At 43.1% G+C, this 14,802-nt stretch overlaps 1 protein-coding gene across 6 annotated transcripts in view; it reads left to right on the top strand.

The window, feature by feature from the left end:
• The window catches only part of LOC118375424 (nucleolar protein dao-5-like), a 32,140-nt gene that overhangs the window by 3,431 nt on the left and 13,907 nt on the right, over positions 1 to 14,802 (top strand). For 4 of the 6 annotated variants that reach the window (XR_008077851.1, XM_052477540.1, XM_052477537.1 and 1 more), the window contains exons 2-9: positions 1,171 to 1,229; positions 1,443 to 1,573; positions 3,781 to 3,839; positions 4,047 to 4,275; positions 5,238 to 5,374; positions 5,771 to 5,969; positions 9,371 to 9,487; positions 10,549 to 10,641. Coding sequence is in view for 5 of the 6 variants with exons in the window: in XM_052477540.1 (XP_052333500.1) it covers positions 1,171 to 1,229; positions 1,443 to 1,573; positions 3,781 to 3,839; positions 4,047 to 4,275; positions 5,238 to 5,374; positions 5,771 to 5,969; positions 9,371 to 9,487; positions 10,549 to 10,641 (1,024 nt within the window). In the remaining variant the exon portion in view is untranslated. The remainder of the gene's footprint in view (positions 1 to 1,170; positions 1,230 to 1,442; positions 1,574 to 3,780; positions 3,840 to 4,046; positions 4,276 to 5,237; positions 5,375 to 5,770; positions 5,970 to 9,370; positions 9,488 to 10,548; positions 10,642 to 14,802) is intronic. The other 2 variants (XM_052477539.1, XM_052477538.1) reach the window with 2 other exon arrangements.

The raw sequence follows: 14,802 nt of genomic DNA on the forward strand, positions 1-14,802 counted from the left end.
TCACATACACAACATGGTTAGCAGATGTTAATGGTCACATAAACATGGTTAGCAGATGTTATTGGTCACATACACATGGTTAACAGATGTTAATGGTCACATACACATGGTTAACAGATGTTATTGGTCACATACACATGGTTAGCAGATGTTAATGGTCACATACACATGGTTAGCAGATGTTAATGGTCACATACACATGGTTAGCAGATGTTATTGGTCACATGGTTAGCAGATGTTATTGGTCACATACACATGGTTAGTAGATGTTATTGGTCACATACACATGGTTAGCAGATGTTAATGGTCACATACACATGGTTAGCAGATGTTATTGGTCACATGGTTAGCAGATGTTATTGGTCACATACACATGGTTAGTAGATGTTATTGGTCACATACACATGGTTAGTAGATGTTATTGGTCACATACACATGGTTAGCAGGTGTTAATGGTCACATACACATGGTTAGCAGGTGTTAATGGTCACATACACATGGTTAATAGATGTTAATGGTCACATACACATGGTTAACATATGTTAATGGTCACATGGTTAACAGATGTTAATGCGAGTGTAGTGAAATGTTTGTGCTTCTAGTTCCGAACAGTGCAGTGATATCTAACAAGTAATCTAACAATTCTCCAACAACCACCTAATACACAGGAAACCTAAAGGGGAGAAAGAGAATATGTACATGTAAATATATGGATGAGCGAAGGCCGAGCGGCATAGGCAGGGTGCAATAGATAGAGCATATGCATATGATATTTAAACATTATAAAAGTGGCGTTGTTAGCGGGTAATAGGATCGGATGGGGTCTTGAGATTTTCACCATCACATATAGCCAGGCGGTTGGGTTATTGGTAACCGGGTGAATAAATGTCCCACACAACTAGTTTGTTTCCATCCAGATGAACTGAACGTGTCAGCCCTGGCATTGCTTGTTTCATGGGTATATTTGGATTGTAGTTGGAACAATGGAAAACTAATTAATGGGAAACTTTCGTTACGCCGGTCAGTATGTCTTCCGTGACACGAGAAACTTGTTCGTAGCTAAAACATCGTTCAGCGTTTGTTCCCGTATCATGCAACACGATGGCTAGAAACCCGCAAAGAGAATATAAACTGTCTGATTTTGTTAACGATTCTTCCTTTTTACAACAGCCTCCCCAGAATGAAAAACAAGATGCCGGTCTGCTTGACATATTCAACTTCTGGGTGAAGTAAGTAGTTATCTGATTTCATTCCTTCAGTGTATTGTCCCCCACTTGGCGGGAATGACAACCTGTATATTACAATCCTCCATTTTCCTAGAGTTCCTAGGGGCTAAACCATGAACCTCACGTACCTTTGTGTAATTTGGTGTAAATGGATCCGAAGGTTTTCTTTGCAATCCCTTGTGGCTAGTCACTGCTCTTGTTTGTGCCCATTTTCAGGTCTCCTGAAGCTAAGAAACGGAAGGCGCTGCCCAACGGTCCTGGAGCAAGTGACAGGCCGTCTGCTAAGAAGGCGAAGACTGCGGAGAGCTCCAGTGAGGCTGCAGCACCTGCCAAGGCCACACCCACAGGTTTGCGCTCGTCCTTTAAGTATATCCCATTTAGCTGACACTTTTATCCAAAGCAACTTAGGGTAGTGCGTGTGTAAAGTACATACGGTCTTTGGTATTATTGTCCCTAGCGACGTTTGCTTGTTAGGAAGCCAGCCCATTGAGAGAACATTGCATTGTGGGTTTTGTAGTCTTGAGCTGCATAAAGATTATCCAACAGCAAAATGAAAAATTTCTTCACAAAAAAACCCATTGTTCTCACATATTAGTGTTATTTTAACACTGTAGATTAAAGGAATGAGTGGTTTTGTTTGTTTCCGGAAAGGTCCCATGTGTAAATGGATCAGAAGGTTACTTTGCAATCCTTTGTGGCTAGTTTTGAATGCCACTCACTGTATGTATGTTATTTTCAAGTGTAAGTTTTCATGCACAGTGAAATGCTTTTTGCAAACTCAAAACCCAACAATGTAACGGTAGACTGGCTCTGGCAGCTAAAAGAGACAAATAGTCCATCTTAACGTGAATTGATTCTCAAGCAAACTACGGCCCAAACATTCAATCTGTCCCGCAGGAGGTTTGTGTAAAAACTAACTTTCTGGGTCTCCATATGTCTTATTTATTCAATCTGTCCCGCAGGAGGTTTGTGTAAAAACTAACTTTCTGGGTCTCCATATGTCTTATTTATTCAATCTGTCCCGCAGGAGGTTTGTGTAAAAACTAACTTTCTGGGTCTCCATATGTCTTATTTATTCAATCTGTCCCGCAGGAGGTTTGTGTAAAAACTAACTTTCTGGGTCTGGGTCTCCCAATTTTTTAAATTTAGTTTTTGTATATATTTCTAATCTCCATCAAAGTTCTGGTAGTGTCAGTTTTTTTTTATTTAATTTTATATATCGTACAGTGTGTGGCTGGTCTGACTGACCAGTGGGAACACGGCCGGCACTGAGTATGGACACAATTAATACGATTTATTGTGAATAGTCAGGTTTACATTTATATATCATATATTCATATATATTCATATATCATATATTTTTTTATTTTTGATTTAAACGTTTACGTGATGTTCAAGAAGACCGATTTCTCTCATCTAGTTTACATGACACATCTGAAATCAGGCTACTTGATGGGACTTTGATAAATGCACCAATCAAAATGTTGGCCTTTAAAAAAATAGTTTTATTGGCCCACAAGTTGATTTAGTCACTTAGCAGAACACCATCTAGCAGGATTTTGGCAATGAGGCTCTTTTATCTACTTCCCCAGAGTCAGATGCACTCGTGGGTACCATTGTCATGTCTCGGTGGTCAGGATAAAGGAAGTTAGTGCTAGCCTGCGTTAGCGCAATGACTGGAAGTCTATGGGTGTCTGCTAGCCTGCGTTAGCGCATTGACTGGAAGTCTATGGGTGTCTGCTAGCCTGCGTTAGCGCATTGACTGGAAGTCTATGGGTGTCTGCTAGCCTGCGTTAGTAATATAAATAATAATATATGCCATTTAGCAGACGCTTTTATCCAAAGCGACTTACAGTCATGTGTGCATACATTCTACGTATGGGTGGTCCCGGGGATCGACCCCACTACCCTGGCGTTACAAGCGCCATGCTCTACCAACTGAACTACAGAAGGACCCGTTAGCCTGCATTAGCTCAATAACTGGAAGTCTATGGGTGTCTGCTAGCCTGCGTTAGCGCATTGACTGGAAGTCTATGGGTGTCTGCTAGCCTGCGTTAGCGCAATGACTGGAAATCTATGGGTGTCTGCTAGCCTGCGTTAGCGCAATGACTGGAAGTCTATGGGTGTCTGCTAGCCTGCGTTAGCGCAATGACTGGAAATCTATGGGTGTCTGCTAGCCTGCGTTAGCGCAATGACTGGAAGTCTATGGGTGTCTGCTAGCCTGCGTTAGCGCAATGACTGGAAGTCTATGGGTGTCTGCTAGCCTGCGTTAGCGCAATGACTGGAAGTCTATGGGTGTCTGCTAGCCTGCGTTAGCGCAATGACTGGAAGTCTATGGGTGTTTGCTAGCCTGCGTTAGCGCAATGACTGGAAGTCTGTCTGCTATCTGAAAGTATGTAAAAGGGCCTCATCCTGAAGTAACCGGTTTACATTGACCTTTAAGCCAATATCCTACATTTTCTTGATTTTTCTATGTTGTCATGAACGCAGCGTGTCAGTGATGGGGTTGCCCTTTGTTGTTCTGTTCCATGATGAGGTTTTGTATCATTACCAGCTACAGCGGCCGAGTCCAGCAGCAGCGACGAGTCCAGCGACGAGGAGGCCGCAGCGAAGGTACGGGAGCGCTGAGGTGTCTTACGACAACGTCACTTTAAAAAAAAAAATGTTTTTATGGTCACGTTAAAATGGCTAACCCCTGAGGCCGATGCTGTTTACGGAGCTGTAGGAGGACGAATGAACAATATATTTGTGTGCCCCCTGATGAAGGCAGCTTGTTGGTGAAACATTAGTTTGAAATCTGCTCCTCTTCTCTGCTAACAGAAGCCTGCAACAGCCAAAGCCCCAGTGAAGACCCCAGTCGCTGCAGCAGCTAAAGCCCCAGTGAAGACCCCTGTCGCTGCAGCAGCTAAAGCCCCAGTGAAGACCCCAGTCGCTGCAGCAGCTAAAGCCCCAGTGAAGACCCCAGTCGCTGCAGCAGCCAGGAAAAAGGACTCCAGCTCGAGCAGTGAGTCATCTGAAGATGAGGCTCCAGCTAAAGCCCCCGTGGCCAGTGAGTACATTTAACCTAGCTAGTGAGTGCATTTAACCTAGCTAGCGAGTGCGTTTAACCTAGCTAGCGAGTGCGTTTAACCTAGCTAGCGAGTGCGTTTAACCGAGCTAGCGAGTGCGTTTAACCGAGCTAGCGAGTGCGTTTAACCGAGCTAGCGAGTGCGTTTAACCGAGCTAGCGAGTGCGTTTAACCGAGCTAGCGAGTGCGTTTAACCTAGAAACCTAGCAAGCCACTGCTCCAAAACCACCATAAAAAAGCCAGACTACGGTTTGCAACTGCATTTGGGGACAAATATTGTACCTTTTGGAGAAATGTCCTCTGGTCTGATGAAACAAAAATAGAACTGTTTGGCCATAATGACCATCGTTATGTTTGGAGGATAAAGGGGGAGGCTTGCAAGCCGAAGAACACCATCCCAACCGTGAAGCACAGGGGGTGCAGCATCATGTTGTGGGGGTGCTTTGCTGCAGGAGGGACTGGTGCACTTCACAAAATAGATGGAATCATGAGGATGGAAAATTATGTGTATATATTGAAGCAACATCTCAAGACATCAGTCAGGAAGTTAAAGCTTGGTCGCAAATGGGTCTTCCACATGGACAATGACCCCAAGCATACTTCCAAAGTTGTGGCAAAATGGTGTCATCCAGATTCCCATTTATTGTCTTAGCTGTAGCACGCTATTTGACTCACAGCAGGTTTTTAAAGGTTTGAAGAATTTGGTCTGCTTTGTTTTCATTTTTGCAATGGCAAAAAAATGATATACCTGTATTGTCACGACCTTACTTGACCTTACTTGGGTACTTTTTAAGAACTTGCATGACCCACCATTAGCATGTCCTTTGCGACCCATATTTTTTAAGAAATGCTGCTTTACGACAGGATCACATCTTTTTTTATAAGCATCTTTTCAATCAGTTCAGCTTCTTACCGTCTTACTGACTGTTCTTCTTGCTCTGTAGAAGGAAAAGCTGCAGCCGCGACCCCTAAGGCAGCCGCGACCCCTAAGGCAGGGACGGCCGCCAAAGCAGCAGCTCAGAAGAAGGCTGAGACCAGCAGCAGTGAGGACAGCTCCAGTGAAGACGAAGCGCCCGCTAAGGTACTGAAACTGATCCACAACACACCAACACCTCACCTGAGGTGTATTCATTAGTTACACACCGTTGCAAAACATTTTGCACCGGAAACGGGAGTCTCTATTGGAGAAATTGATGTAGGTCCCCCGTTACATTGCATCTTCTGTTTGGTTACTAATGCATCCTAGTGAATACACCCCAGGACAGCTCTCTGTTTGGTTACTAATGCATCCTAGTGAATACACTCCAGGACACTCTTCATATTTGGTTTGAGTTAAAATTCCTTTATTATTTTGGCATGTCCACAACGGCAATTAAAACATTTACGCCTTTCGGCTGCTATGCTTTCTTCAGTGTCTGCAAAGTAGCCAGATAAGGGAAAGCTTTGCTTCCACTACTGACCCAGTCTCTCCTAACAGACCCCTCCAGCTAAGACCCCTGGTCCTGGCAAGCCCCCTCCGGCTAAGACTCCTGGTCCTGTCAAGACCCCTCCGGCTAAGACTCCTGGTCCTGTCAAGACCCCTCCGGCTAAGACTCCTGCTAAGGCAGCCGAGTCTAGCAGCGATGACTCTTCTTCAGATGAAGAGGAGACTCCTCCCAGCAAGAAGGCCAAACCAGGTATGTGTTCATGTCTAGCAGTATCAAACTGTGTTAATTATCTATCCGTTATCTCTATATGCCTGATCACAGGTTATTTATTAGGAGAGTGATTATACTGAGGCTTATGACCAATAAGTAGGCCTGGGCGGTATACCGGGGTATTTTGACATACCGACAGTTTGATTTTCCGTTTTTTTCCGCCCCACAAAAAATGTAATTGAGACGTGTTATGTTTGTTTACGAAGAGTACGGCGCAAACAGAACTGACTGTTGAACAGCACCTGAAATTCGCTATAATGTTAGCCAGCTAAATATCTTCATGCAAGAGACTTGTTTGGTTAGCTACGATTCGATAGCACTCATGTGATTTGCAGAGTTTGCAAAAACAAATGCAAACTACAATCATCAATATAATTCTGCCAGATCGACATATGCTACTTTGTAGTTAACATTATAGTTGAGTAGGTTTTTGGGGGACCCTTTTCTCTCTCTGCCAGAGGACGGTTAACATAGCTAACACAAAGGGAAGATTAAGGTACGCGCCCAACGCAGACGAATCAAATCACTGATGCGTTTTGTTCATGTCTTTATGATTGATTTAACTTGGTGCAAATTATTATTTTTTTCTTCTAATAAGTTTAATACATTTAGTCGATTTTCTACAAAGTTACATTTCTTTCTTAATGTCTGTATTCCGTGATTCCTTCTGCGTTATCTTCATCGTAGATTTTATAGGGCCCTATATGTAATTATGAGCTTGGGTTTTTTATTTTTATTTATTTTTTTTACCTTTTATTTAACCAGGCAAGTCAGTTAAGAACAAATTCTTATTGTCTTTCCTTGCATTTAGTTTGTTTGCTTACTTGCACCTGTTAGCATTTAGCTAGGGTCCGCTATGGACCTTTACTTGTGCTTTTTTTTAGCGTTTGTTAGCATAGTTTGTGTGCAATTCCGGTGGTACCGTATATAAGGTATGGAGATCTGTAGAACACCCTGCCTTAATGACCAGTGATGTAGTAGAAGGTCAATTCCAACTCAACTTACCCGCCTGGTTCGGCTGTGAAGCCGTTCTGCCGTGAAGCCGTGTACCCGCCTGGTTCTGCCGTGTACCTGCCTGGTTCTGCCGTGTACCCGCCCGGTTCTGCCGTGTACCCGCCCGGTTCTGCCGTGTACCCGCCCGGTTCTGCCGTGTACCCGCCCGGTTCTGCCGTGTACCCGCCCGGTTCTGCCGTGTACGTGTACCCGCCCGGTTCTGCCGTGTACCCGCCCGGTTCTGCCGTGTACCCGCCCGGTTCTGCCTAGTTACCCCCCTATAACACAGTGTTTTTTACAGTTGAACCACAGCCAGAAAGTATTCAGACCCATCGGCTTTTCCCACATTTTCACGTTACAGCCTTATTCTAAAATGGATTGAGAATTATTTATTTAATCTACACACACACTACCCCATAATGCAAAGCAAAAACAGTTTTTTTTTTACATTTTTGCAAATGTATTAATTAATAAATATAAATATCTTATTTACATAAGTATTCAGACACTTTGCTACGAGACTCGAAATTGAGCTCAGGTCCATCCGGTTTCCATTGATCATCATTGAGATGTTTCTACAACTTGATTGGAGTTCATCTGTGGTATATTCAATTGGTTGGACATGATCTGGAAAGACACACAACTGTCTATATAAGGTCCCACAGTTGACAGTGCAGGTCAGAGCAGAAACCAAGCCATGAGATCGAAGGAATTGTCCATAGAACTCAGACAGGATTGAGCCGAGGCACCGATCTGGGGAGGGTACCAAACCATTTCTACAGCATTGAAGGTCCCCAAGAACACAGGGGCCTCCATCATTCTTAAATGGAAGAAGTTTGGAACCACCAAGACTCTTCCTAGAGCTGGCCGCCTGGACTAACTGAGCAATCTGGGGAGAAGGGCCTTGGTCAGGGAGATGACCAAGAACCTGATGGTCACTCTGACAGAGTTCCTTTGTAGAGATGGGAGAAACTTCCAGAAGGACAACCATCTCTGCAGCTCTCCACCAATCAGGCCTTTATGGTAGTGGCCAGACATGACAGCCCGCTTTGAGTTTGCCAAAAGGCACCGAAAGACCATAAACATGATTCTCTGGTCTGATGATACCAAGGTTGACAAGCGTCACATCTGGAGGAAACCTGGCACCATCCCTACGAGGAAGCATGGTGGTGGCAGCATCACGCTGTGGGGATGTTTTTCAGAGGCAGGGACTGGGAGACTAGTCAGGATCGAGGGGAAAGATGAATGGATCAAAGAATCTTGATGAAAACCTGCTCCAGAGCGCTCAGGACCTCAGACTGTGGTGAAGGTTCACCTTCCAACAGGACAACGACCCTAAGCACACCGCCATGACAATGCAGCAGTAGCTTTTGGACAAGTCTTTGAGTGGCCCAGCCAGAGCCCGGACTTGAACCCGATCGAACATCTCTGAAGAGACCTGAAAACAGCTGTGCAGCAACGCTCCCCATCCAACCTGACGGAGCTTGAGAGGATCTGCAGAGAAGAATGGGGAGAAACTCTCCAAATACAGGTGTGCCAAGCTTGTAGCGTCATACCCAAGAAGACTCAAGGCTGTAATTACTATTTCATTTTGTTTACATTTCCTAAAGTTTCTAAACATGTTATTGCTTTTGTCATTATGTGGTATTGTGATGTCATTATGTGGTATTGTGATGTCATTATGTGGTATTGTGATGTCATTATGTGGTATTGTGATGTCATTATGGGGTATTGTGATGTCATTATGGGGTATTGTGATGTCATTATGGGGTATTGTGATGTCATTATGGGGTATTGTGGTGTCATTATGTGGTATTGTGATGTCATTATGGGGTATTGTGATGTCATTATGGGGTATTGTGATGTCATTATGGGGTATTGTGATGTCATTATGTGGTATTGTGATGTCATTATGGGGTATTGTGATGTCATTATGGGGTATTGTGATGTCATTATGGGGTATTGTGATGTCATTATGGGGTATTGTGGTGTCATTATGTGGTATTGTGATGTCATTATGGGGTATTGTGGTGTCATGTGGTATTGTGATGTCATTATGGGGTATTGTGATGTCATTATGGGGTATTGTGATGTCATTATGGGGTATTGTGATGTCATTATGGGGTATTGTGTGTAGATTGATGAGGGGGGAGACTATTTAATTCATTTAAGAACAAGGCTGTAATGTAACAAGGTGGATTAAGTCATGTGTTCTGCATAATTAAGGTACTGTATCTATATAACACCCAAGTATTTCTTACATTAGAGTTGAACCACATGATTTACCAACAGCACACACTCTATTTGTTTTTAGCACTCTGTTCATGCTGATGCCTTGTGTGTGTGTGTGTGTGTGTGTGTGTGTGTGTGTGTGTGTGTGTGTGTAGGTGAATACAGTGCAGTTCCACCCCCTGGAGCTGCCGTAAAGAAGGCCGTGGCTCCTACAGTGGCCAGCAAGGCCAAAAAGGACCGCTCCTCAGACAGCAGGGAGGCGGAAGTGTCAGGTAACAACCCCTGGGACGTGTCAGAATACCCATACTTGCTTTTTGGAGATATATATATATATATAAACAGTTTTTATAGTTTTGAAAATTATTTTAGACTTTTCATCGAGTAGAGTTCCTGGCGTACTGTTTGAGGAAGAGAATTGTCTTTTCTCCCTTATGACAATGGCTGATAATCAGAATAAGGGAAGCTATACTTCTACACCGAGAAGGGGTCATCTACAGATGGGTAGTAATGCTGATATTTGTTGCTTACTACCTATGTTTTTAGTAAACAGTGCGTTCTATGTAGTACTGTTAGTAGTGTAGGTTTAGTCAGTGGTGGCGGCGGTTTGTAGTGAGTTGCGGCTGTTTTAGTAGCAGGAGTCAAGACAGATTTTGGACAGTTCCCTCGTCTCCTTTTCTAAGTGGTGCTCCTGTCTGAACATTGAGTGCTCTGTGGCTTTACTAATGCAAAGCTAAACGTAACATTACATCAAATCAAATTTATTTATATAGCCCTTCGTACGTCAGCTGATATCTCAAAGTGATGTACAGAAACCCAGCCTAAAACCCCAAACAGCAAGCAATGCAGGTGTAGAAGCACGGTGGCTAGGAAAAACTCCCTAGAAAGGCCAAAACCTAGGAAGAAACCTAGAGAGGAACCAGGCTATGTGGGGTGGCCAGTCCTCTTCTGGCTGTGCCGGGTAGAGATTATAACAGAACATGGCCAAGATGTTCAAATGTTCATAAATGACCAGCATGGTCGAATAATAACAAGGCAGAACAGTTGAAACTGGAGCAGCAGCATGGCCAGGTGGACTGGTGACAGCAAGGAGTCATCATGTCAGGTAGTCCTGGGGCATGGTCCTAGGGCTCAGGTCAGTTGAAACTGAACATTAGACAGTTTTACATGTGATACATGACTGTCTACCTACTTTCCTTTAGTTGAAAGCACCGAATGCTAGTCTCTCTGGATTAGTGTCTTCTAAATGACTAATGTCCGCTTTTATCATCAATAGCTAACGCATCCCGTGTTTACAATGAGAGATCTGACACTACATTATTGTCCTCCGTTAAAGCAGTCCCTGTGAAGTCTACCCCAGTAAAGACTGTGACCCCTAAACCTGCTGCTGCTGCTGCTAAGAAGGCAGAGTCCAGCTCTGAGAGCTCAGGTAAGTTCTGGACGTAGATTCTAAAGGTTCTAGACCTTGTTTTTAAAGGCTGTAGATCGTAATTGTTCTAGAGCTAGGTTCTGAAGGCTGTAGATTGTAATTGGTCTCGAGCTAGCTTCTAAAGGCTGTAGATTGTAATTGGTCTAGGCCTAGCTTCTAAAGGCTGTAGATTGTAATTGGTCTAGGCCTAGCTTCTAAAGGCTGTAGATTGTAATTGGTCTAGGCCTAGCTTCTAAAGGCTGTAGATTGTAATTGGTCTAGACCTAGGTTCTAAAGGTTCTAGAGCAGGGTTTCCCACCTTCAGTCCTCCAGGGCCTGGTTGCATAAAACACCTTGTGTATTCCTTAACTTAGAACTACCCCTCCCGGATCTGGGAGAATTGTCATCAACTGACACTAATTAGCATAACACAACGGACAAAAAAATATTACTAGAAAATATTCATGAAATCACAAGTGAAATATAGTGGAACACAGCTTTGCCTTTTAAGGGTTTACCTTAAGGAATATATATTTTTTAAGGGTGTTGCACAGAGCTGCTCAGAAATATCTTTAGGATCATTTAAGGGTTTTATTGTAGTTTGAAGGAATGTACGGCAGAAAGTCTGTGGTTACCACGCAGTCGGGCTGTCCCCGATAAAAAATTAAATAAATAAATAAATAAATAAAAATGTTAAATGCGAATTCTTCCATATATTGACACATCCTATTTATTCTAATCAAATCAACTATATTCACTGAGCTTGTCTGATGCTTTAAGCACACCGTTTGGTTACTTAACTTCTTGCGTCGAGCAATCCCGTATCCGGGAGCGTAATCATAGCCTCAAGCTCATTACCATAACGCAACGTTAACTATTCATGAAAATCGCAAATGAAATGAAAGAAATATATTCACTCACAAGCTTAGCCTTTTGTTAACAACACTGTCATCTCAGATTTTCAAAATATGCTTTTCAACCATAGCAAAACAAGCATTTGTGTAACAGTATTGATAGCTAGCATAGCATTAAGCTTAGCATCCAGCAGGCAACATTTTCACAAAAACAAGAAAATAATTCAAATAAAATCATTTACCTTTGAAGAACTTCGGATTTTTTCAATGAGGGGAGACTCAGTTAGATAGCAAATGTTCAGTTTTTCCAAAAAGATTACTTGTGTAGGAGAAATTGCTCTGTTTTGTTCATCACGTTTGGATAAGAAAAAAACCTGAAAATTCAGTCATTACAATGGCAAACGTTTTTCCAAATTAGCTCTAATATCGACAGAAACATGGCAAACGTTGTTTAGAATCAGTCCTCAGTGTGTTTTTCACATATCTATTCGATGATAAATCATTTGTGGCAGTTTGGTTTCTCCTCTGAACAAAATGGAAAAATGCACGCACCTGGAGATTACGCAATAGTTTCGACGGAGGACACCAGGCGGACACCTGGTAAATGTAGTCTCTTATGGTCAATCTTCCAATGATATGCCTACAAATACGTCACAATGCTGCAGAAACCTTGGGGAAACGACAGAAAGTGTAGGCTTATTCACAGCCATACATATAAGGAGACATTGGAACACAGCGCCTTCAAAATCTGGGGCATTTCCTGTTTGAAATTTAATCTTGGTTTTGCCTGTAGCATCAGTTCTGTGGCACTCACAGATAATATCTTTGCAGTTTTGGAAACGTCAGAGTTTTCTTTCCAAAGCTGTCAATTATATGCATAGTCGAGCATCTCTTCGTGACAAAATATCTTGTTTAAAACGGGAACGTTTATTTATCCAAAAATTAAAAGAGCGCCCCCTATATCGAAGAAGTTAAGACACACAAATGTCTAGAGGGAGTCCGAGCAGCAATTGATTTGTGCCGGGCCGGACTCAGACTTCCTGTACCGTACAAAAATAAGTTTCCCGGGGAGAGCGGCTGACCATGACTAGTGCCCGTTGTCTCTCCTCACTGCTGCAGCGACCACCACAGAACATCAACGTGTTTATTGCACAGCCTCCATGTTGCTGACTCTGCAACATCATCACAGATATTTCTATAACTGAAAACGTTATGTTTACCAAAGTCAGTCATTTGTTTAGGAGAAACAGTCCCTCGACCCTTGCTCTCTTTACGTGACACGTGTTGGTCGCATACGCTTGACCAAAGACCTTCTCACACGGGACCGGTATTGCTAGAGAATGTTGGTTATGTAATTTACTCCAGAATGTCCGTTATTCCGAAGGACGATTCCGGTAACTTTGTCCCCGAACTGCCCCCTGTAGTTATTAACCCCCCAGTAAATATACAGTTTTAAAGGAAGCCTGGAGTTTTTTACTCTTGGTGTGAAGATGCAGTACTTCCACATGTCCAGGTGATGGGGCCACACTGAACTCCAGCTTGGTTCTCAAGTTTCTGAACCATACTAAACCTTAATTCCTTCAGTGTCTCCATAATATTTGAATTGATGAAGTGTGATCATAATCATTAGGATATTTTAGCGATCCGCAGTAGATCCTAAATGCCCTCCAGCTGTCAGATGGGAGCTCAACAGTAGATCCTAAATGCCATCAGATGAGAGCTCAACAGTAGATCCTAAATGCCACCAGATGAGAGCTCAACAGTAGATCCTAAATGCCCTCCGATGGGAGCTCAACAGTAGATCCTAAATGCCCTCCGATGGGAGCTCAACAGTAGATCCTAAATGCCCTCCGATGAGAGCTCAACAGTAGATCCTAAATGCCCTCCGATGGGAGCTCAACAGTAGATCCTAAATGCCCTCCGATGGGAGCTCAACAGTAGATCCTAAATGCCCTCTGATGGGAGCTCAACAGTAGATCCTAAATGCCCTCTGATGGGAGCTCAACAGTAGATCCTAAATGCCCTCTGATGGGAGCTCAACAGTAGATCCTAAATGCCCTCTGATGGGAGCTCAACAGTAGATCCTAAATGCCCTCTGATGGGAGCTCAACAGTAGATCCTAAATGCCCTCTGATGGGAGCTCAACAGTACATCCTAAATGCCCTCTGATGGGAGCTCAACAGTACATCCTAAATGCCATCAGACGGGAGCTCAAACTCCCAAACTCAATGTCCCAAGAATGAAGTCACCTTTTTAAAATAAGTCAAAAGTGACATGTTTATTTCATTCCTGAGAGACACCTTGCAACCACAGTGCAATAGGAAGGGAACAGCACCTGGGGTTAAATATACCTCCCTCCTTATGTCTGGCACAGCAACAGACGGAGAAACCTGGTGGTTAAATATACCTCCCTCCTTATGTCTGGCACAGCAACAGACGGAGAAACCTGGTGGTTAAATATACCTCCCTCCTGTCTGGCACAGCAACAGACGGAGAAACCTGGTGGTTAAATATACCTCCCTCCTTATGTCTGGCACAGCAACAGACGGAGAAACCTGGTGGTTAAATATACCTCCCTTCTGTCTGGCACAGCAACAGACGGAGAAACCTGGTGGTTAAATATACCTCCCTTCTGTCTGGCACAGCAACAGACGGAGAAAACCTATACTTAACCGAGTAATTGATTTAAACAATAGTCTTCATATTAATTTGACTTTACAAACAAACGAGGGCTTAATTGAAGTCTATTTCTTCAGTCACAGTGGGGCAAAAAAGTATTTAGTCAGCCACCAATTGTGCAAGTTCTCCCACTTAAAAAGATGAGGCCTGTAATTTTAATCATAGGTAGGATTTTTAAATAATTTTTTTGCAAATTATGGTGGAAAATAAATGTGAGTATAACAGAACTGATATTGCAGGCGAAAGCCTGAGAAAAATCCAATCCGGAAGTGACTCATCTTTTGAAAGCTCTGCGTTCCAATGCGTCCCCATTGAGCAGTGAATGGGCTATCAACCAGATTCCTTTTTCTCCGTATTCCCCAAGGTGTCTACAGCATTGTGACGTAGTTTTACACATTTATGTTGAAGAATACCCGTAAGCGGCTACATTGCGTAAGTGGTCACCTGATGGCTCTCTGAGTGATTCTCACGTAAAATACAGAGGTAGCCATTATTCCAATCGGTCCTACTGAAAAACCAGTTCGTTATACCTGGGACGTATTCATTACACTGTTTGGTTTTGCTTCCATTTAAGAAAAGTTTTGTAAAAGGAATGAAAAGGCAGGAACCTGGTTGAATTTGTCCAATATACATTTTCGTTCTAGTTGCA

This window comes from Oncorhynchus keta, chromosome 24 (assembly GCF_023373465.1).
Source record: "Oncorhynchus keta strain PuntledgeMale-10-30-2019 chromosome 24, Oket_V2, whole genome shotgun sequence".
Taxonomy (NCBI): domain Eukaryota; kingdom Metazoa; phylum Chordata; class Actinopteri; order Salmoniformes; family Salmonidae; genus Oncorhynchus; species Oncorhynchus keta.